Consider the following 25,054-nt stretch of genomic DNA (forward strand, 5'->3'; position numbering starts at 1 on the left):
TATGTAAAAAATACTCTGCTTTGAATATTAATGTGTCTAATATGGTTCTTTCCCCCCCGTAAAGTTCAATTACCTTGTTAAAATGATATGTTCTCCTTCTCCCTCATTAAAAATTCCAGACTATCAATATGCAAATCAACAGTTTAACTGCCGGATGTAAGATGTCTCCTCCTACTTAACTGTAAAGTTCATTCTCAGTGTTTGCGCTCTGGAAACTGTCACAAATCCTGCTGGTAGGTACACGACTGGAACTTTTTAGATTTGAGGTGAGAAGAGAAACTTTCTCCCTTCAGCAGATGAAGGTGAAAACAGCCTTCTAGTGTCAAACTCTGCACAGTGAAGCTCAAACATCCGACTAAAGAAACCACAATCGAAACATTTAAATAGTTGTGATATAACACGTCATATCTTGGATGTTTGCTAGTGAGCTTTAGAGGTGCTGGACAGGTTTTATGCTAAGCTAATATAAGATAGCTGTAGCCTCATATTTACCATTCAGACATGAGAGTGGTGTCAATCCTCTCAACTAACTCTCTGCAAGAAAGTGAAATGTCAAACTATTCCTTTAAGGTAAATCCATATCTCAGTTGTTAAAAATCACTCATCAGGTGATCTTTTTCTGTTCATCACCTTCTTTTTAATTGGTATCATTTCAATAAGAGACTTCAAAGACCTCTAATTCTCCTCAATCATTAAAAAAAAGTGTTATATCATGATAATATGTTCACCTCATAAATGTGTTTTATATGACGTAATCATTCACTTTCGATTGAGATTAACCTCAGTGGTTCACGTTATGGCAAATTACTGTTCTATCACAAAGTCAACAGCTGCCCAGCTGCAGTTTGTCCTTATAAGTGGCGAACATTCCTGCGCACTAAGCTCAGACTGGTTCATGTTTATGACCATTAATGGTCAAACAGGACCAGGCTGATATGTTGTGTTGTTGTTCTTATGGATCCTATTTGTTATGCAGAGTCCTCCGTGGTTTCCAGTGATGAATCCTGTGTGACTTTGACTTTTGCTCCAGTAATTTCCACAAACAAGCAGGCAGGACGTAAAACACTTCTCAGACCCCCGAACACGACCACACAGGGGTAACGGCCTTGTGATCTAACTGACCTTGTGTGTGTGTGTGTGTGTGTGTGTGTGATTTGTCTGGAACTATTTCAGTCACATCATTTCATGTATTAACTAAACCCAAAACTCAAAATTGCCCTTTTTTAGCAGCATTACTGCCATCTGGAAGTCGGGGCCACATGGGATATTTCCTCTAGAGAGTCGGTCACTGTTCAGTTGGATTCACTTCTCTAGTAAAGAAAAGTTCATCATGGTATCAGAGCGTATTGTGAAAATGGCACAAGGTTTCTATTTGCTGTGGGTCCTATTCTTGGATCATCAGTTGGATAACTTATTGCTGTTTGAAACTACGCAGAGGAAACAACTTTGAGATGTAATTAAAGAGAAGCTTTCTGGATGTACAGACTTCACTCAGCAGCTTCCAGAAATTGAATATTTTATAGTGGCTGTTGGAGTATTTCAATGCAAAGCAAACATAATGAAACCCTTTTTAAGATATATGTTCTTATTTAATTTGTTGTATATTTTTGTCTATTTTGTTTTTTCAATTTTGAAATCTACTTTTTTCTTTATTTCTTTAGTTTTTCTTCTTTTTCTATCGTTTAAATATTCACTCTTCCTCTATTAAGTTTTACATCGATGTAATTGCCACACACATAGTTTCCTTGTTATCTGCTTCGTATTGTCTATTTCTACAGCAGTGCTTGTTTTGCTCTATTTATGTGAACTTGACACTGCTTACCTGTTTAAAAAGAGGTCGAAGTGTGAATCATTGACCCTGAACACTGAGGACGGTACCGACATAAATGTTTATGCTTGTTAAACATTTATGAATAAACATTTAGAACGAAGGTAAATGAGAACTTCAAAAAGACTATTTCTTACTCTCAGCGGGAAACGATTTACCTTCAGTTGGAATTACAGATTTTAAAGCACCGGCAGATGTGATTACATTTGGCTTTTTTCATCTGCAATAAAACATTCCCATTGAAGTTTTATCCAGTAATAAATAATCTAAATAAGCTAGAAAAATTAAAACAAAAGAGATCAATTACTGTCAAAGATGAATGGAATTCAAGGTATGGCTTTCTATATGGAAGACACAAACCTGAAGGGTTGAGATGTCTATACTATGTCTATAAAAGACCACTGCCATGAGACATTTCACTGACTAATAAACCCATCACAAGGACCCCGTCTGTGGAATCTGACAGCATGTAACCACGCTCCCTTGAGGCTGCTCGCTCTGCGCTCTCCTATGAATACATGCCGCATGCTTGGTTTTCTGTCAGATACAGACGACATAATCATGATGTGTTATGTAAAATACAATTTTTTTTTTTTGCAGGGTACCAGAGCTGCACTTAATCATGATTTCTTTATGATTATAAATAAATTCAAGACATTAAGCTGAAAACTCTTTAATGAGGTGAACGGTGGAGGAATTATTATGGTTTCATCCGTCTTTAAAGGAGCTTTGTAAACTTTATAAAAGTCGTGACAGATTAATCTGTTAAAAGAAACGTAGCCGCTCCGAAATGAAAAAAAAAAAAAAAATCTCCTCGATGAGCTGAACATGAACTGACAGCCCATCTTTCTCCTAAAGCAAACACTGCATCCTCCCACCCTCCATAACCCTGGGGTCACAGGGGAGTCAGGTATATTCGACTGAGACAATCTGTTGTCATGGTTCCTGCGTGAGACAGTAAGAAAACATCCACAAATCAGTGGCAGAAATATCATGGCTGTTCCGCTGTCATTGTTAGCACAAGGTCTGCTCTGCTGATGAAGGACCAAATGATACTGAAGCCAAACATCACTGCGGCTTCTGCTTCCTTTAAACCACACACACATCGCTTCTTTTGTCTGAGCAGCCGTGCAAAAATCTGAAAGTATTTACAGTGAAATAAAAGAGTAAAAAGCAGCAAATTTTCACATTTGAGAAACTGGAACAAGGAAATGTTTGGCATTTTTACCTGATAAATGACAAACAACTAATAAATTATGAAAATTGTTGTCTATTTGTTGCCGTACTAAAGCAGTATCTAATTAAGAAACAAGTAAAAGTGGTGGTATAAAATATCTTCACACCTTATCTGCAGATTTCTGCACAATTAGCAACAACTCATCCTTTTCTCATAATGAAATAAAAGATTCACCGTAGTATCAAACAGAGTCTGTGCTGAATAGCGAGCGAGAGTACTGGAGGAGACAAATGGTACCTTGACAGTTTGATTAAAGCTCATCTGAAAACATTTCTTTTAACTTTCTGAAGCACAGTGTCATGATGTCAAGGAAAGATGTGAAGAAGAAAAGTTAGGAAACAGAACAGAATACCTAAGATATGCGGTGGTAAAACAGATTGTGTGTCTTCTTAGAAATATTTCTGGAAATAGAAATTCAGTAGGAGTGAGACTCTTTCAGCACTAACTGGAAAAACTGTATGAAAAGAAAAAAGCCAAGAATTGAAAGTTGGCATCAAATATTTGATCAGACTTTAATCTTTAATACATGATTCCTTCATCTAAATCCAGAAACACTGATGATGATGATGCATTGAGCAGTTTGACGTGTTGTTTTAAATGAAATAAAGAGTTAATATTCCCCAATCTAACATATCAAACATATTGTTTTGTTATCGATACAGGCAAATATTCCAATACTCGGTCCTTGAATTAGTGACGGGAATATCTCCTGCACGTTGCCTTCAGAGAATCCTTTGCACTGACCTGCACTTTGCATATTTTCACCCATGATTTATGTACATTTTATGATTTTTACACTAGTTTTTATATCTTGAATTTTAAGCTTTTATTTCTTTTCCTTATTTTTTTCTTATTTCTTCTTTTATTCCCATTCAACCATTGGAGCACGCTGCATTGCATAGCACTAGATATTACTTGTGTGAGTGACAAATAAACCATTGAATCCTCTAAGTCTTTGGTAAAGACGGTCCTGTGCGTCTAAAGGAGAGAGGAAAGTAAATCGCTCTCATTATGCTTTCCACTTATAGATTAACTTAGTTCTGTACTTCACCATCAAAAGACTTTAAGATCCACAGTATTGTTTGATGTGCACTTACACCTGAATATGATTCATGAGGAATATAGACAGCTATTGTGTCATATATTGCACAAAAAAACGCCAGTCATTCATTTACACAAAGCGGCACTATCCATTTACACTACTCATACACATCCTGAGCAGAAAGCAGATGAAAAACACACACAGCAGTGATGGTTGTATTTGCTTAGATACATGAGGATACTTACATGCAGGCTTTGAAAGAACATGGATCAAGGTTTGCAGCTAAAGCTCATCTCCAAGGCCTTATAACGCTGCAGGTGACGGAGGTAAACAACAACACCGGCGAATTTAATACAAATCAATTCTACTGCACTGCTTTGGTTGAAGCTCATAATATTCAGTTTGTGTCTATATAATTGTGTCTGGAACCACAGTTCCTGATGTTTCTGTGGTTGTAAATGGTGAGATGTGACTCTTAAAGGGGACATAATATGCTTGTAAAGATTGTCTGTTATTTTTATACTGTTATGATGTCAGACGTCTGTGTTAAACGAGAGGGCGTTTGTAGGATTTGAGGACATTCAGGGTTTAGCCTGGACCTCTGTAGGGTTTTTGTTTGTTATTTTTGATAAACAAACTCTATTTTGATGCTTTTTATGCACCTTATTTACATTCAAAGTACATGATTAATCATTGCAAATGAAATTGAAATATGTACCTCAGAAACTGTTGTTTACTTTCCAGGTTAATTATAAATTGTGATGTTATAAATATTAGTAGTTGCTAGTAATTAGTATTAGTATTGAGTAGAAGCAGAATACTTCACAGCTGCTATCATTAAACATATATTGACATACTTCAGTACCAGACTAGAGGAAAAAACTCTTACACACACACACACACACACACACAATTTTCAGGTACAGTTAATGCAGTGTTCATCTCTCCATCATCTACTGCTGTCTCTCTGTCTTTCTGTTACCTCAGGATTTTTTTTTCAGGGGTGGTGGGTGGGACGACCTCCTGAAACTACTAGTTTTGTCGTGGAGGCGGACGTGTCACGGATACAGATACGTGATGTTGACAGTGTCGTTGCAACGGTTGTCCGTATCGTTGTGTTTCTCTACACTGAGCTGAAAGGAAATGAGTTCACACGAATTGTAATTGCAACACATAAATAAACGTCGGCCTTATGGATGATAGATGGACCAATCAGGCTTTATCTTAAAAACAAATCTCAATGCTCACACCGTCTCTACGGTCCTGAATATAGATCAATGCTTGTAATATAACAAAACTGACTTATGGGGGATTAATTTGCTCAAACTTAAAGTCAAATCAAGACAACAGTTTGACTTATAGATGAATCAGTTGAATGATGAATCAGCATTTTGTGTTTCCTAATAACTGAACCTATCTGTCAGTTTTTAGTGCTGTGTTTACGACACTTACCGAGGTCAACATCCTTTTTTAACATCACGTTAATAGAGTTGCTGTGTAGTGTTAGTATCTGTAAGTCCTTTTATGGCAGGTTTTAATCTCGTGCTTTGACTTTTGTTTGCCAGGATGTCCTTCAGTTTACATTTGGATAAGGGATTGTGCCTTTTAAAAATATTTACAGAACAGTAATTCATCCAGATACAGGTGGAAGTCAGACCTTGCCAGTTTGTTCTGCCTCCTGCTTTGAATGTGTTCATGTCTCTGGATGGCCTCTCTGTGTTTCTCTTTCCTCCTTCAACTCTTTCTTTCAATCTTCAATCAGTTCTTTACTTTCTCTCTAATTTTTATTTCAGCATCATTAACTTCACAGTTCTTCCTCTCTTCTGTCTCCTCTCTCCTGATTCCTTCATTCACTCTGGAAATATAAAAAGCTTCCTTTTTAAAAGTCTGAAAGCAGGAAGCAGAACTTTTACTTGTATGGTGTTAATTACAGTAATTGTGGACAAACGACGCACAGTAGGAATACATCAGCAATCAAGTTATCTAAACCATCAGCTACATTAACATTACTGCCATGAAAAGCAGCAGCAGCAGATAAACTGGATGGTTAAAACAACACTTATGTCAATTTGATAAACTTTAGCTCCACTTAAGAGCTTTTCTAACCACTTACTCCGCTGTATTTTGTCTGACATTATTATCTGATGCTGCACATCATAGATGATCCTCTGAACTCTGATTCATTCTTCTGTCTCATGAAAGCGGCTCCAGTCTGCCTGCTAGCGTCAGCATGGAGGGTTTGTTTGTTTTAAACACCCACGTAGCGGGAGCTGGTGGTGGCTTGATGGTCCGTGTTAACAGTAACAGCTGTCTCTGGGTCTCATGCAAGGATACAGTGTTCAAACTGAAGAACAAAACTGGGCGCTCCTAGTAGCTACAACAGAAACTGCAGTAGGAAGTCAGTCTGAGCTAACAGCTGTAAAGTCTGCGCAAGTTACGCTATTTCTGAATTGAGAAGTGGCTGAACAGCGTCACACACATTACGTATTTTGTTGAGCTTCACATAGGCTTACATGTAAAATTATATTTGCAGCTACACTCAAAACATTCGGGGGTTAAGCCTCCGCAAAATTACCAGGCGACGCTGATGTGTTTAACATGGTTAAAGTTTCTAAATTTGAGGTGTAAAAATGCTCCCTGCAAGTCAAAAACCAGGGCTTCAGCCTGCTTTAAACACTCTGTTTGCAAACTACTTTCTCCTCATAATGATGTCAGATTGTTCATGCCTGCCCACAAGCGGCTGTTCACTCCTTAGCTTTTGTTGCTAAGGTTGTTCCACGGGTTGTTCATGTTGTCCACTTGTATATTTCGGATCTGCTCGAACATGAAGTTAAAGTTTGAGAAGTTTCCATATTGGGTAAATGAGAAAAATAATGAAATGAAACTACTTTTGTTTACGTAGCTTCAGAGCAGCTTCTGGAAACTAACCAATCAGAACAGAGTAGGCTCATCAGGAGGCGGGCCTTAAAGAGACAGGAGCTAAAACTGCCTGTTTCAGACAGAGGCTGAACTGAGGGGCTGCATCAAGAGCCAGTATAGGATAAATAAAGAGTTTTTTGAACTGTAAATCATGCAAAGATATTCCAGTAGAGCCCTAGAATACAAAAATAGTCCTGTAAATGGACATGATTTGTCCTCTTTAAGTGGAGAGAGGATTGTAAAGGCTTGGAAAACCCTGCAGAAATAGCTTTTGCCCAGTGCCCATGCTCGGTCCTGGCGACACAGTGGGAGGTGGGTGTGGTAATGTGGATCTGATCCTGACTGACAGACAGCTGGACCCCCAGCCACCAAAGCGGGGGCAGGGCTTGACACCAGCTCTATCACATTCCATCAACAGCTCCAATCCGCTGAGGGAACTGACACCACTGATTAACAGCACCCAATTTCGTCTACGTCGGGCTTAACTCTGCGCCGTTTCATCATCCCCTCAGGCACACTGGGGGATAGCTGCGGGATGAACAGCACAACAGGCAGTTTTAATAACCACCAGTTTTATCTGAGCAGATGCAGAGACGATTTAAATCTAACTGGTTGCTTGATTATACACAGTAGTCTGCAAGTGGTTAGTTTTTATTGGAATCCATTTTACAGATGCAGTTAAAAGTCCTAATAGTGTTTTGATCAGCAGAACAGTACGCCTCAAATGTGACTGGCTAATGCTTCTTTTTGAACTCTGTGTCACTTTGAGACTAAGCATGAAAGGTAGTCCGTGCAAGGCTGAATAGAAAAGGACTGTTTTAATTAATCCCACGTCATTTTGCCGCTGTGGGGTTTATATTGCAGTGCCTTTTTAAGATGCAGCACAGAATCAATTATGTCACAGGATTTTTATATGCTGTATATACATAAAGGAAAGTAAGAACATTTCTCCACAGAAATGAGCTGTTCAGAGCTGCAGCAGGGTTGGGTTTGCCGGTTATGTACTATAAACACCTTAACAACCATAGCAGCCTCCGACAGTTCAGAACATGTACTTGTCAAACATTTCAGAATGGGACAGAATATACCTCAACACAACCCTGTCCCCTAGATATTACATTCTGACTGTTTTAATTAATCCCAGCATACAAACCCTGATCTCCGGCCTCTTTGCCGTGTTTTCATCATGTGAGATGGATGGTAGAAATGGAAAAATTCCAATGTTTATGAATTGCGAGAATTCACTTCATCAAAACATTCAAAACGGTCGTATGAGGGTTGAATAATACTATGCATATTCAGCAACACTATGTGGATTAAATTTGTGTTTAATTACCTTGTACGTTCATGTTTGTTTGCTTTTTCAGGTACTTTCAAGTGTTGCAGCTTTCCCAGTTGAAATTACAGGGAAAATGGGATTTTTCACTGGGGCGTGCACATGAGCGGTATTTATAAATCAGAAAATGGTAATTACAGTAATACCTTAAGGTAAAAATAACCTTCGGTAATAACATGAAACAAATGCGGCATTAGTCTTGTTCTGTCCTCGTTCCCTACAGCCTGTAATAATGAATGTTTCTGGTTTTGCATCTTAATTTCCATGAGATTCATTCGAGGCGAGAGCTTAAATGTTTTCATTGTCTCATTTCAAACCCTCTCCGGAGGATCTCCCACTCACTGGCACAGCACGTTACATAACAGCTGCTTCACCGTAGAGGACCTGGTCTGATCGATATTCCCCTCTCAGCATCCCTACCTGACATGCTGAGGTTAAGGCTTGCGGGTTATTCCCACTGAGTTACTAAAACCTGCAGGGCTGCACTTTGTGTGTGTGTGTGTGTGTGTGTGTCACTTCACCAGATGGAAGAAGTGATACAAAGCTGGAGGAGATGCTATTGATAGAGATGAAGGACAAAAACAGATAGAAAGCTATTTCTGGTGACAGGCAAAGTAAATAATTTCTTCTGCAGCCCGTCTTGCAGACAGTCTTGCTGGTGTGGGAGTGAACATGCTGTGATAAGGCTCTGGATGGAGGACTAGGCTGTGCTTATATCAAAGGTTTGTGACAAAGGCAGGGTCCTTCTCCCCACATTAACCCTCCCATCTCACCATCTAGTCATCCTAATCCTAATAATGTGAAGTAGAAATCTAAAAAGTGCAGATTAGAGTTTCATACAATCTTGTTTTAATCATTTCAAGAATACTGATCACAGGTTAAGAACATTTGGTTTGCTTTGTGCTTTCATTAATCTTATGAATCTTTTAACCAGAACAAGGAAATATTGACCATCTTAGTTTAACGTGTTATCATGCTAACATTTGCTAATTAGCACCAAACAGAAACTACAGCTAAGATTGTTACTAGTTTTCCAAGTATTGGACAAATTATGATGTGGAGATATTTCACTGGATAAGAGAAAACCTTTGACTGCTGGAAAAGTCAGCAGGTCACCAAAGTCAGTAGGATTCAGCCTCTGTGGACCATGAATGTCTGTACAAAATGTCACGGCAATGACATTATAGATGATACATAATAGATGTTTTAGTCTGCACCATAGTGGCAGACTGACCAGCATTTCTTTAGAGCCCTTTAAAGTGGCTATAAGCAATATTTTCCACTATAACAATGTATCAAAGGACAGTGTGTAATGTCAGAGGCATCGCTTGTAGTGATGAACCTAAAGAGAATTATCACCTAACTCTGCAGCTCCCCTCAACCTTACAGAGCTTTATGGTGAGTTTCAGCTCATTGTTCAACTGTCCAGCTGCAATTTTACTGTTTTGGTTCACTCTCAGAATTCTCATGGTACCATTTTTGGCTGCAGCAGGCAGCTGTTTTTGTAGAAAAAGCTCTAAAACGATTCACCAGATGGACAGAAACATGACTCCAAATGAATGATAATGTTGCTCTGTGGAAATAAGCAACTGTTTGCTAACAAGTGCAATATATCAACATAAAAGGTGAGGATATGTCAATGTTGCGTTCACAACTTGTCTCTGCTGCCCCCATATGGCCAAAAAAACAGCTAATGCAGGTTTAAGTAAGATGAATTATATGGGAAAGAAGGAAAACTGCTTCAATCCACTGACATTTCTGTTTGTTTTAAGAAAAAACTTGCACAACCTTGAAAGGATACGATAATGATGACGGCAGTTAATGTTGGAAGCAGGTTCACAGACAAATCTACAGTATCTATAACTCCTGTACAGTATATCCGCTTGTCTTATTGTATCTGTTGAGGACATTCCCAGTTCTGCTCCTACGTCTGACTTCACTTATTAGATTAGATTAATTATCTATAAATACAATTACATGGGTAGCTAAGCATGCAGCTCTATACTTAAAGTCTGTGATGCCTGCAGAGCCTCAGAGGATTCATTGCTCATGAGTACTGAAAGCTCGGGGAGATCACAGTGTTATTGTATGTGCTTCTATTCCTCTGGGTGGAGATTTATATTAGTCATTCTCTGTTGCAGATCACTGCGTGCCCCCTCTACTGCAATCTCTAGTCTAGATAAAACTCTGCCCTCTCAGTTAGAGGAGCCTCTCTACATACTATATGAGGGACACTGCTTAATGCAACACACACAATTCAACGCTGACTGCTGCTTAAAGAGCAACTTGATGGTCAAAGTCAAAAATTTAAGACACCTTCCTTTCGTTTCTTTCTCTTCCTGCAGCGTCTCGAGTGATCAAGTCTGTGGTTTTGAGACAAAGCGTCTTGCTTTCTTTGTCTAAAATGCACTACCACGCAGTGTTTTGTGTGAGTATAATGGTACTTTCCTACTAGGGGTGTTACCTGCTGCAACGGTAACAGGATGTGGTGCACAGAGTGACTCAAAACAAGCGAGGGGGCGGATTGAGGGGGATCTTCTTTAACAAGGTTTGTTGTAATTTCGTGCTCTTTTCTCGTGCTCTCCTTGGCTTATCGGTTGCAGGGAGCTGTCACATGGAGCTTAACCAAAAAAATAGCATCGCCCGGCAGCGCTGACATGATGAATGCAGTTTGTCTTTTTCTGCAAGGAAACAACCCAGTCAAACCAGAACTGAAATACCAATTTAATGCAGATGTGTCCCTGAAAAAAGAGTAATGGAAGTGGATGACTTCTTTTTTTATACATCTCTTACCTGAACACCTCGAGGTTTAGCATCTACTCTCATTAGCTTTCCTGTGAAATGTTGTTGGTTTTTGTTAGCGTCATCATGTGTAGTGTCATATATGTTGAGCCTATTAATCCTTGCGACTTGGACTCAAGTCACACAAATTACGGTTTATTACAACTTAGGTCTTATTTTCATAGTTTTGGCCATCATTTCTATTAGTTATGATAACATTATGGTTCTGGAGAAGATCCTGAAGAAGAGAAGTCAAACGATAACACAAAATTTGGTTTTGATTCAATTAGGGATGCAACTTACGATTACTTTCTTTATTGATTATTTTCTCGATTAATCGATTAGTTGTTTGGTCCATAAAATGTCAGAAAATGTTGAAAAATGTCAATCACTGTTTCCCAAAACCCAAGATGACATCCTCAAATGTTTTCCTTTTTCCCATTTAAGAAGCTGGAATCAAAGAATTTGATTTTTTTTTTAACTATCGACTTAAAAAATGACTCAAAATGATTAATAAATTATCAAAATAGCTGCTGGTTAATTTAATAGTTGGCCACCAATCGTTGCAGCTCTAGATCCAATAGCATGTTATACAAGGGCCAGAATTATCAATACTTATAGCAGTATTATTTATTATTACATGTGTGCTAGTGTATTATCATGTATAAATGAGCAATGCTTCATTAGGCTGCTTCTGAATGCTACTTTCATAACCACCAGTTGTTTTCTCAGACATTAAACACTTCTTTTCACTGTTCTCTGTTAATTACTTAATCACATGCTTATTAAAAACTGCAAGACCAAACGAATGCATGCACTAAGAAGTATCTTCACCCAGAAGAAAGTGATCTAAAGTCAAAGAAGGATAACAACAGAAGGGTGTCTGCAGAGACAGTTTCTCTACTCTTTGGTTAAATTAAAATGTGCACAGTGTAGAAGAGATGTTTTGTATTGATTGTATTGACACTAGTGTCATTACTCATAACAGTAATTAGTAGTTATAGCATCAGCCCACCTCTGCAGATTATCTAAACCACTTCATTCGTATTTCAAACCTGACATGTTGTCATTGACCCTTCATTTTTTTTTAAATTAAAACTGTATGCGCATTCAACTACAGCTATCTGAGTTGGAAAGGAGGTCAGTCTGGAAAATGTGATGGATGTTTCCAGCAGACGAATTGAGTTGTAATCGTATTGTTCTCTTCCAAATGCATTTGGTTAACTGGTGAGTTTGTTCATAACATGTCCGATGGTTTGACTCCTTGTATTTCTATCCTTGTTGGATTTATTTTTAGTGTAGTCTCACGATACCAGGAAATCAGAGATCTCATCTGGGGATTTCTAAATGCTCGGTAGTTGCTTGATCGGTGGTGAGAACAGGCACTAACAAACCTACGCCCCTCACATTTTGTCAAGGACACGCCTTACTGGATATGATGCTCTCCCTCCCATTCTCCTCCGTAGTGAAGTGCATGTCACCGCCCCAATATGAAGGGCCGCCCTAAAGACTTTGGATTGGTTCTGCAATGCAGAGTGTTTTTTAAAACTCTCTAATTGTCTTCACTCTGTTCTCCACTCAATCTGACAATGAAAGCTGTCAGATTGTCGTCAGTGTCTAGTTGTGCGAAGCGTTTGGAGACTGACCTGTGAGTCTGTTTTTAGTGAAGTCACTGCCACTAACTTGAGTGCAATCATGATGATGGCTAAAATTACCAGGTTGTATGAAAACATAACTTTTCCTCCAAACGAAGGGCCTGAGAATTAACTTGGACTTGATTGTTGGTAAGACTTAAGACTTGACTGTCAACAGACTTGACTTGATTTTTTGGATTTTCACTTCTGACAGCAAAAACTTTAAAATCTCAGGGTTCAAACCCTTAAAGATGTGTCTGGATGACTCAATGAACAACTTACATTTAGAAAAGATTCAATTTGCTTCAAAAAAAAACAACTCTCTATTTGAGAGAGTTGGCAACCCCTCGTTAAATACCTCACAGCTTAAAATTAGAGACAAACTATATTTTCCATCTGTAACATTTCACCATATCACACAAATATGAAAGAATTAGAGGAAGCAAGTTTGTTATTACTGTTCCACCTTTTCTTCTTTCTCTTTTTTAGTCATCACTGATTGAAAGTCAAGTGGATACGTATATAACTCATCCTTTGGCTTCACAGTGAGCAATAACTGACTCATTGTCATCTGTATATGAACCAAAATGCTCTATAAAAATATCTTTGACAAAATCTCAGGTTTTGACCTTGGAAAACAGGGTTTTGAAAGGAAACTGTTCAAATGTTAATGTAATTTTTACTCGAGACTTGTCTCTCCATGGCTCTCCCATAAAAGAAGAAGAATCCTGAAGATTTGACTTGTACCGTTCTCTATCTGAAAGAAATGCAGTACAGCGAGATGGGAACCTTCGATGGTCAGAGGGGTCAATCGTCAAAGCCCCCTGGTGCTTTGGGAACATCTGCTTTCTCTGTTCTGACATGACGAGGTTCTTTATATAGCAGAATGTACCAATGAAGGGCACATGAAGGGGTGTTTTGCTAGTACAGACCATGGGAATCACTATGAGGAATTGGCTGCTCTCGCTGTCTTCTAGTGGAGCCCGTTCACAACCAGCCTGCTGAGTCACATTATTCACACAGACGAGAGATTAGAGATGTTAAACGGCTGCCCTTTCACATAATATCGCTCTGCTTGTCAAAACAGAACTCTCACTCCTCTGTTGTGTTGGTTAATATTAAAAAAAATTACAAATATAAACGGAGCTAGCCAGAATACATATTTTTATTAGGCAGAGAAAATACTGTTCAGAAGAAGAGAGAACACCAAAAATAAATTTCTGTCATACATCGATTCCTCTCACACAGCGTAGGAAGGTCACTAGTACATCAAAGAGAAACAAACATTTGCCAAACTACGCGTGGATGACCCCTCATGAAGAATGGATACTGTAGCACAGTCATAAGCACGGCAACAGCTCAAGGTGTTATTAAAGCAGAGCGTTGATGGCCTTTCGGAAAGCACATCTGAGGCAGTTCTTGATTCTCCACACTAAGAAAAACACAAGAGAGACAAGAGAGGCGGGTGGCAACTGTAGTGGGGCGGAGACGGTGGGCTTGTTTTCGTTCTCTCGTGACAGGCTTCGTAAAAGACCTAGCAAACGTGAGGTGTTTGGAGTGAAAACCGTCAGCCAAAAAAGTTGGTACGTACACAAAGAAGAGCGGCCCTCTAAATAAAGAGGAAGATGAGCTTGAAGAAGGGGCCTTGGCACAGAGTGCAGCCTCAGCCGAGTGATTAAAATCTCCTGAAAGAGGCAGAGAGGGAAGGCAGCTGGGGTCGGCTTTTGGCAGCTTGTTTTGACCGGAGCTCGGTAGACCGGTTGTGGGAGATAAGACTCATTCCACTTCCCCCCCCCCCCACCCATGTGAAACAACGAGCCATAACAAGGCAGTAAAAACCTGCTTCAACTCCCGACACACACACACATTAACACACACACACACACACACATACCCTTCAGACATACACACAATCAGACTAGTACACAAACATGCAGACTTATACAAAGGCTGAACTTTACAAAGTCATGCAGATGGAATGTTTTGATATTTCTGTAGCTGAGTCTGACTCAAATACGTTTGGCTGGCTGGCCCGAAGTCTATTTTTATTAGAGGGGATTTATAGGGAACTACTGTAATTCCGTCTAGGCCATCGTGACAGGCTGGAAGTTTGCTCCTGGAAAAAAAAAAAGGGGGGCAAAAGGGGCTTTACAAAGCTGACTGTACATCTTACGGGAAAAAAAGGGGGGCATTTTCCTCAGATCTCTTTTAAAATTCTAGATGAGAATCCGTCCTTGTCTGTTAAGGAGGTAGCCTGAGCCACACATAATTACACGAGATTTCAAAAAAACTTCAAGGCATCTCAAAATTTCCTTTGAACACACTCAAAAGGGCATCCTGAGTACCAACACTTTTTTTTAGATGAGTCATGATGATTCTTAAAGGAAAAAAAAATTACATTTATCACTTTCTTGCCAAGAGATGAGAAGATCTGTCTGTTAATTGTAAGGTTTAGCTTAGCATAAAGACTGGAAACAGCTAGCCTGCCTCTGTCCGAAGGTAGCAAAACTGCACTACCAGCACTTTTAAAGCTCTACACTTCACACATTATATCTCATTTGTTTAAACACTGAAGTGCATAAATGTCTAGTTGTGATTTCACAAGGGGTTATATGCTGGACTGTTTCTTAGCCAGGAGTGACAACTTGACATTTTTAGACTTAATTTTTTGTACGAATTAAACAAAAGAGATATATAACATGTTGATTAGTGAGCTTTAGAGGTGCTGATAGTCAGTCTGAGCCAGTTTCCAGTCTCTGTGCTAAGCTAAGCTAACCAGCTGCTGCACCTTACAAACGTAAGAGTGGTATTGATCTTCTTGTCTAACTTTCATCGCAGAAAACAAATAAGTCTATGTCCCAAAATGTCAAACAATGCCTTAAACATCTGAAGTGAAATAATTTAGGTTTACTACTGCCACTTTAGTCATTCACTTGATCATTTAAAAGTATTTTCTGAACAGCCAAATCACAAAATATTCCACTTAATTTCACTTTAAGATGATTATAATGGTTTTCCCTTTTTAGAGAGCGTCAGTGCACTCAAGCAGCTCAACAGAGAAATTGGTTTGAATATACAGATAAATCATGAAAGAAAGATCAGACTCTCGGAGATCGGATTGAGCCATAACAGGCTTTCATCCGCTCCGTAAACTAGACTAATTTTTGTTTAAGATAATCATGGTGAATGTCTCATTTCTACAAACACAATGATGTAAACTCAAATGCTCATCCGTGTTCTGGCAGTGTGGAGACACTGTGATCGGACGGTCCAGACACAAACTGCATCGCACCGCGTCGCCGCAAACAGCAGTCGAGATGCGAGGAAGCGATCGCCGCCGTCGAATCGGGCTCACAGGTTCTCGTTGGTGTCGTGTTGGCACTGGCTGTCGGTCGAAGGCTTCAGGAAGGGCAGCTCCTCGTCACAGCCCTGCAGCTTCAGCACCCGACTGCTCAGGTCCAAGCAGCACTGTGTGGTGAAATAAACGGGAAACATGATTAGATATCAGCAGTTCCCAGTCCGGGGGTTCAGGACACCCACAAGACATATCTGACGGACAAGGAGACGATTAACAGGATAGAAAGCAATAAAAAATATATTCAGCAACACAAGCTCACCCCTTCAGGCATCTAAAAATTATTAAACAATAACCAATCTGACAAGGAAACATGTGTGTGTGTGTTTTTTTTAATGATTAGTGAGTGGACAGAAATGTAATAAACAACAAATCTGATAATCAAATTCGTTTATTAAGCAAAAAATTTGAGGATTTGCTGCATTATCGTTGTAAATTGAATAACTTTGGGTTTTGGCCTGTTGGTCGTGCAAAACAAGCAGCAATTTTAACTATTTTCTGGCATTTTTTAGACAAAGCAAGTCATAGATTCAACAAAAAAAATAATCAACACTAAGCAATGACAGAAATTATACAGCTCTACATTTGCCTATAAACAAATCAGAGTAATTTAAATAACTTACTGATGCTATAATCACCTAGCTGTGGGTTTAACATGATGAAGACTTTTGACTATAATATATCTGATGCATCTCTGTTAAACAACATTTATGTAAACACTATGATCATGAAGGACATTAATCATTAATTACTAAACTTGTTCATGAAAATTTAGCAGACATAACTAGAGGAATGAGCTCGGAGGGAAAAATTCAATCTTATATTACAAAGTCCTTAAGGGCTAATTTACAAAATTACAGCTCATATTCCTTTCACACCCTCAAGTCTTACTCTAATTAGATTTTTGAGAAGATATGAAACAGTTGCTGCAGATGTAATCATGAAACCGGAGCGCAGGTAGTCTTTTCATGGGATTTAAATAGCGTTTTTCAAATGTGCAAACTCAAAATTCCACATGTCCTTGATTCACTCTTATCTAGGCTTCACTCGCACAGCGAGGAGCGAACAGATAGCTGTACCACCAAAATAACTACCTAGCCTTTCCCCCCTGTGATAACACCACATACAGTATGTCTTTGCTCAAATGTTAATTTTTCCTCCAATATGTATTTTTGCTCTTTCTCTTTGCTCCTAATTTCAAGCCAGGCAGGTGGTTCTTTGAAATAGCACACACCAAAAGAGACATGATAAGGCCACACAAAACATTAGCAAAGCAAATGAGGACCTTACATTAAGTTCCAGCAGAGTCTGAAGACCCAGGCACAGCTCAAACGCCTCATCCTCTGAAAGTGAGAAAAGAGAAGGAAGATAAGCGGCGAGGGACAGGAAAGAAAGAAAGTGAAATTTTTTATTACTGCATTATGAAAGCCACACTGATTTCCCCTCATTAACACTTTCAACATGCATATATTAGCCTGAATCCAGGTTAAGTCATCAACACAACTAAATTATTCCTTCTTGTGTTAATGAGCGCTGATAAGCATATGAACTTGAGAGAGAGAGAGAGATGTGAGTTTTGTAATGGTGAAGTGAGAGTTTTGGAGCCAAGTGAGATTTTAATGTCCATGAAAGAGTCAAGCGCCGGGTTTAGGGATTGAATTGGAGTCATTATTCACTGGAGAGGATGAATTAAGGAGTAAGTGGAAGGTCCAGATAAGAACTACAAAATAAATAACTGTGTGTGGTCTTTTATCTTTATGAGGAACAAATGTCCTCATAACTAAGGTAAGCTTAAGATAAGTCTCCAGAGTATAACGACATTTTTGACCATGTGAGGATATTTCTCTAATTTTATGGTTTGGGGCTCTCGAAATAGGATTTGACTCTAAAATAAGTTCTAAGTCTTACAAGTGATGGAACAAATGTGCTTGACGAATTAATCTTCAGCTATCTTAGAAGCAAGGATGTCCCTGTTCATGAGAGCATTTACATTTGCTGTAAAACATCCGTGACGGGATACATCTTTCCTGAAAAGAAGACCAAGAGTCTACTGCCATGCTAGCAGCTCTATGTTGTACTTAGGCATAGTGGTGCTTTGAGCTAAATGCTAACATACTCACAATGACAATGCCAAGCTGGTATACTGTTTACCATGATCCCTAAAGCAACTTTTCAACCAAAATGTTCCAGGAACTGTGGAACCAGAGGAACTAATCTCAGGAACTGTTGTGCTTTCTTGTCCTCCTTATCTGAAGAACTGTGTATTAAGTAAATTTGCAAAGCCTAACTTTACTTTTAACATTAACAAACAATGAGAAATGTCCTCCCCTCATCCTAATATTAATATTAGTACTTCTTTGCTTTATGAATGAAGCGATACACAATTTGAAGCAGCCACGGTGTCTGTATTCGACCAATCAGCAACACTCATCCCTGCAAACCCTGCCCCTTAAGATCCTGTACCTTCGGAAAGTGCACCCGAACCAGGGGTTTTTGTAGCCCCTAGGACTATCCTACAGGAACTAAATGAGTCCCTAGTTCCTCCAATCGAAATGCAGGTTTAGTTCTTGGGTTCCCCTAAAGTTTCTTAGTCCTCTGGGTAAGTTCCTGTGGTGGAAACACCCTATATCTTAGTTAGATACATGAGATGTACATTAGATAATTAGCACAAACCAACAATTCAAGCTCTGGCTGATGGGAATATCCTTAGTTTTGCAAGCATTTGTAATTTCAACCGATGTTGTTGTAGATGAAAAACTAAGAGATCACCAAAGATATCACTTTATGAATTAATCCTGGGGGGGGAACATGAATGTCTCTACCAAATTGTATAGCAATCCATCTCATAGTTGTCAAGACATTTTACTCAAAACCACAAATGTCAGCCTCATGGTGAAATGTCAGAGGATCACCAAAGTCAGTAGGTTTAATCCTATGGGAACCATGGATGTCTGTACAATATTTCTTGGCAATCTATCCAATAGTGTTTGAGGCATTGGGATTTTTCCCAGGAAAGACGTACTTGACGTTATTATTACAGCAGATGTAAACATAATACTCATAAACAGTGTATACATCATTATAAGTGTCACAGAGCAGCCAAACAGACATTTGTTGGACTGAAAATATTGCTATTCTTGTCTCCCTATCTATTGTTTTGTTTAATGGTAATTTCTGTCTGGATGGAAGGGTGCACTGTCTAAATGCTAAATACACAGACAAGCACAACTCAAAACCTCTTTTAACAGCAACTATACAGAAATTACACAGCATGTATTTTCTGCAAGAGCTGTGACTGCATTTATGCATAGTTTGTTTTGACAGTTTGAAAAACCCCCAGCACCCTTTGGGAGCACTCAAATGTCCACTACAGTAAAAACATTGGGTTTTTAGCCATCTTGGCTTTAAGGGTGCCAATATTGGTACACGTATTCTTCTCCCCCTCAGGATGAATTGTGGTCAATCCACCATGGTGCTCAGAGGATGAATTTTAATGACTTAAGTGATCCTAGGCCTTTTCCTTAGTGCCACCCAAGCAGCTACTATCACCGCTTGTGGCTGAAGCCGATACAGAAGTATAATGCGATGCCACCAACAGCCGCTAGATGCTGGTTCCAAAAAACCCCTGGCTCCAATAGACAGGCCCTCTAATAAGTGTACTGGTGACCCTTTTGAAAATTATTGCTCTGTTGATAAGATTTGAAGACTTATAGTAGCTTTGATGTCTGCTGTGTGGATGTTGATGGACAGCTGAGATTAATAGTTTGGATGGATTTCTATGAAATTCAACACTCACATTCATGTTTCCCTAAGAATGAATAGTAATAACTTTGGTGATCCCTGTTGACGTTACTAAAGCTAGAGGAAACGCCACCATCAGGTCAAAATTTAAATGTCCAATACTTAAGTTTATGACCAAATATCTGCAAAATTGATGACATTCCCATCAGCCTCATTTGTACTTTTTGTTTAATGCTAATTATAAACAGCAGCACATTAGCATTGTCATTTTGACCATTTTAGCATATTGGTGTTAGCATTTAGCTCAAAGCACCACTGTAGTACAACCTCTCAGAGCTGCTAGCAAAAAAATTCCAAATCATTAAGTAGTATCACTTAATTTCCCCAGTTCAGCACTATTCTAGTGTAACAGAGTCAATCATACAGCAGTAATATGCAGAATTGTAATTACACAAAATCTTTAAATAGTTATAACCTGACGTGCTACTCCTCCAGGGTCAATATGTGGAATGTTTGAGTCTCAGTTTCTGTACCCCGACGTCCCCCCCCCCCCTATAAATGATGTCTCTCGCCTTTACGTCTCCCCTTTTTTTATTGTACTCCATGGGAGAGGTAAGCGACATTGTGGTCTTCCTGTTATGGTTGTAAGTTTATTTGTTAGTTTAAACTTATTGTGCAGTATGCTAACACATTTCTATGTCATTTAATGTGTGTAGGAGCTCAAGTTAGACGTCACCATTGACCGGAGGATTTTGTTATTTACTTCTGTCATCAGGTATGTTTTCTTTGTTTTAATGTGTTGGTTGCAACACCAGTTTTTTATTGTTCTCTTGTTCTTTGTCAAAACACAACGCACACAACGTTAGATACCACCGGTTACACTAGTATGACCAAACATTCTTACCTTTGACATAAGCTGAACACTGGACCGTCTGTCTGCCCAGCTGCAGCTCCAGACCCGTCACTGAACTGGTCCCACCACATGGTGGGCTGTCCTGACTGGGCACCAGTCTGATAACACACACACACACACACACACACAAAAGAGACACACAAAACAATATTTTCAATAGTTCAAAGACAAGAACATTTTGGAACATTTAATTTGATTTATCCCAGAAATAGATTTATTCATTATATGTCACTCTGTGATGAACTGCATTAGGTTTCTATTAAAACGACAATCAAAAGTTTGTGCAGCTGGGATTTCAAATTAACTAGGATTTTAAAGACAAACAGTACAGAAACTTCAGCAGCTTTTACTATTTACCCGTTACCTTCAGATCTGATTTGAAATTAAGATGAGAACAAAATGTCACATCCTTTTGATACTTTTATTAAGCCAGTGCACAGCCTCTGATCTTCAGGCGGAGCTTTTTCAGTCATTTTGAAGTCTTAATGTTAGGATGAAGGTGATATCGAGGCTCCTATGATCTACACCAACCTGCCTCAAAAAGCTTATAGGCTGTCATTATTAAATCTCACCTCAAAGATTCATTTTTAACAAATTCTTTTACTGTTGAATTGTCTTTATCCTCTATTGTTATCGCTTTATCAGGCTTCCTCTTGGTTTTACTTTTACTCTTTATTATTAGAGTGAAGTGTTTGCTTTTGATTGATCCGACTGTTAAAAACCGCTTTAAAAAGGTAGATATGCATTTGCTCGGTGTTTCTTACCCCAGCCTCTGGCAGCAGGAGGAGGAGATGTGGTTGTGTTGGCTGCCGGTGTTGATAGATGCCTTGACTTCAGTCTCGCAGCACTGTGTGGAAAACAGAGGGGGATTTTGGTGTCACAGTGTGAATTTTCACTTCAGTCTGGTCCCCCCCCCACATGCAAGGAAACAACTAGTCACAACAGCACATTAACGCAACTCTGTGGAGCCTTTGAAAACCACTGATCTCTTTTCTTTTGAACAAACCCATTCGGCTGCAGCATGATTGTGAAACTGCCAGATTGAAATATAAAGTCCGAGGCGAATATTTAATCAACTTTGCACCAACAAAACAAATCTCCCATTGCTGCTGAAGTATTTCCAAGCCAGCACTTGGTTTTTTCGGAGCCTAATGTTATTTTGTGTTTGTAACTTGATCTGTATTGATTCTGTGTTGAATCACTGGTCTTCTGTAAAGCGCTGCATGTGTTTGGTTGAGTAGTCTTACAGTTTATAATCAAGTTAAAAAATTAACCAACAAGGCCACTCTGTATGCTATTAAGGATCACATGAGTTGTTTTTTATTATTTGCTGATCTATTATGCACGTGTTGCTGGCTCCATTTCCTGACAAAATGCTGATTCTTGAGTCTGCTTTGATTTTTTTTACCAACTTAATGATCTTGAATGCATCACCAGAGCATAAAATATTAACCAGGTCAGTCATATGTGAATATTAAACTCATAAGTCAGCCAAACTACTCTGAAAAGTACAAAATGAACACTAAGTCACATGATTCATTTTACAAACTTTGAACTAACAGTATAGCTGACTTAACGATTATTTTCATCTTTAAACGTTTTGGGAAAACGAGACTTATTAACTTTTTTTGGCCTACAGTCAGATGAGAAGATTGATTCAAGGGTGATATCAATCTTCTCATCTGACTCTCAGCAAGAAAGCAGATAAGCGTATTTCCCACACTATTCCATTAATCTTTGTTTTTTTTTCTGATTTTTCCATCATCTAAGCTAGATTTTTACAGTGGCAAAACTAACAGGCGGCTTGTCCTAATTTCCTCTGACATTTCTCCTCTTCTGCATCTCACAGTTGCTCTGCTGCCTTCAGGGCACTTCATATCACAAAGACATGTTTCACGGGAAGCAAAGAAAAAGCCTATGGTGCAGCAGATTGTAATGGTTTATGGGGACGGTCTGTAATGTCTGTAATGGCCTTTTCCTTTTCAACATCTTCTTGCTTAATGTCATGCAACTGGTCTACAAATGAGAGGACATATTTATGGGGGGGAAAAAAATACAGTAATGGAAGAACGAGGAATACATTCAGAACATATGGTAGCTCTGCATGCATGTGAGATTAGCAGTATGCAGACACCACCCCCACACTGGTAAGTGTGCATCAGGCTGTGCATACATTTTATATTTTTCCACTTACAGATGCAAATACATTCCAGCTACATTACCTTATGGTCTTTTATAGTTATTTTTGCATGGTTTTACTTTCAGACTGTCTGCAAACTGCAGTTCAGGAAACAGTTTTTGTGATCATTTAAGTCAAAATATTGGACCTTGACGAGCTACTAATACTATATATTATATAGATACTATATGATTTTATAACCAAGCTTATACTGACTGAGTAGATTTTTGAAATTGTAATTAATTTAACCACTCAAAATGAAATTACAATGCAATTTTAGATGGAGAATTGTACATCACAGGTGCAAGTCACAAATCAGCATTGATTTAACACCTGCACAATGACTCCAAACGACAAGAGGAGCTGTATTGGCACACAGGACCAGCGAAGCCCAGCGGCAGTGCATTTGAAAGAGGTAAAACATCCAATGCCCTCGCAGAGTCACATCTGCATCAAGCGCGCTCGTACGCCAAGAAGAGGAGAGGACATGAATGCTCCTCTTCACCAAAGGGAGAGTTTTTACATCTTTACACTTCAAACTCTGACACTCAGAGGTCTGAACCAAGAATATGAGATAAAACATTTCTTGTAACTTCAAAAAGGAGGATTTTGTACAGTTAGATGTATTTTGGTTATAACTTCTTGTTGATAGCTCTCCATAGTCTCGACCATAACATAGATTTATTTCAGTGCATGTGTGGAGATTTCTAGTGATTTTTGTCATGTACGATACTTTAATGTTTTCTTTCAAGGGGTTTACAATTGTTTTTCTGTATGCTTTTGATATATTTGAGATATGTTTTGTATATTTTATATATCTGTTGCATAATTGTCTCTGTATTCCTTAGCATTAATGATCTTTTGATTGAGTTTTTATTTACTTAAATGTCATTTGACAACTTTTTTTTCATCTTATAAAAAAAATTAAGAGCATTATAGAAGTTATGGTGAGCCCTTTTTATGTCTGTTTTAGTCAGAAATAGTTGCTTTATATTAAGAGATTCTCTAACATCTGAGGGTTTTACTGTCCAGCACCCAACCTGATTCCCAAGAACAATGTCTGTATATCTTTTTCCTTTCCGTCATCATTCATAAATCAATACCTTATCCACTTGACTCATGGACATTTCCCCCCCTTGGAAATAAACATGTTCAGTTTCCATGAGCCTTGTTTTGATCCCTCACACTCTGTACAGGCTGAGCTGAGCCCTCTTTGTCCTCACAGGCACACAGGCTTATCAGCAGCACCACAAACCTGCTCTTTTGTCTCAGTCCCGCCGGTGCAAAAATCCCTCTCTCTCTCTCTCTCTCTCTCTCTCTCTCTTGTTGAAGTTTAAAAATAGCTGCTGAATGAGTAACCGGGGAACACTTTGCATTTAATAAGTTGATGATAAAACCAAGCAAAGCACAATGAGTAATAGGTGAAAACGCTGAATCCACTAGAAAAGTCTTAAGTGGTCTACTGATTTTAAATACATGCACACACACATACAGGATCCACAGACGCTGCGCTGCGTACTTTAAACACCTCCGGGAGTAGGGATTCTTTTATATCGCTGTATTGATTTCTTGCAACGGATGAAAAGTGATTCGAGATGTTTATTGTCACTCCGGTTGTACAAGTACACTCGTGAAATTCTTTGGCTGGGAGGCTCCATTACAGAAAACAGTAAATAAATATGTATAAGGCATTAAATATAAAAACAGAATATAAATAGCAATAAAGGCTATAAAAGCAATAAAAAGTATACAAAGCAATAAATATAAAAACAGAATATAAGTAGCGATAAAAGGTATAACAGCAGTAAAATGTGCATATTTAATCATTAATCAGATGTTGCACAGATGGTTAGATTGCACTTTGTGTCTGTGTGTGTGGTGTGGTGTGTTTGTGTGGGGGTGGGTAATGACCCTCAGGTACTTCCTGAGGCACCACTGGGTGCACAGCTCCTGCAGGCTGGGCAGCTCACACCTGCTGATGTGCTGGGCAGTGTGCACCATCCTCCACAGCACCTTGGGGTCTGTGCTGGTACAGCTGCTGTACCAGGTGATGAAGCAACAGGCTCTCTAAGATGCCCCAGTAGAGGTG

At 38.9% G+C, this 25,054-nt stretch overlaps 1 protein-coding gene across 1 annotated transcript in view; it reads right to left on the minus strand.

Annotated features, from left to right (window-relative positions):
* Positions 1-13,924: 13,924 nt before the first annotated feature.
* The window catches only part of nrip2 (nuclear receptor interacting protein 2), a 33,596-nt gene continuing 22,466 nt past the window's right edge, over positions 13,925-25,054 (minus strand). The window contains exons 3-6 of the mRNA XM_042404076.1: positions 21,551-21,633; positions 20,778-20,884; positions 17,423-17,475; positions 13,925-16,245 (exon numbers count right to left, since the gene is read on the minus strand). Of these exons, the coding sequence (XP_042260010.1) occupies positions 16,129-16,245; positions 17,423-17,475; positions 20,778-20,884; positions 21,551-21,633 (360 nt within the window). The 3' untranslated portion in view covers positions 13,925-16,128. The remainder of the gene's footprint in view (positions 16,246-17,422; positions 17,476-20,777; positions 20,885-21,550; positions 21,634-25,054) is intronic.

Source organism: Thunnus maccoyii, chromosome 23 (genome assembly GCF_910596095.1).
Source record: "Thunnus maccoyii chromosome 23, fThuMac1.1, whole genome shotgun sequence".
NCBI lineage: Eukaryota > Metazoa > Chordata > Actinopteri > Scombriformes > Scombridae > Thunnus > Thunnus maccoyii.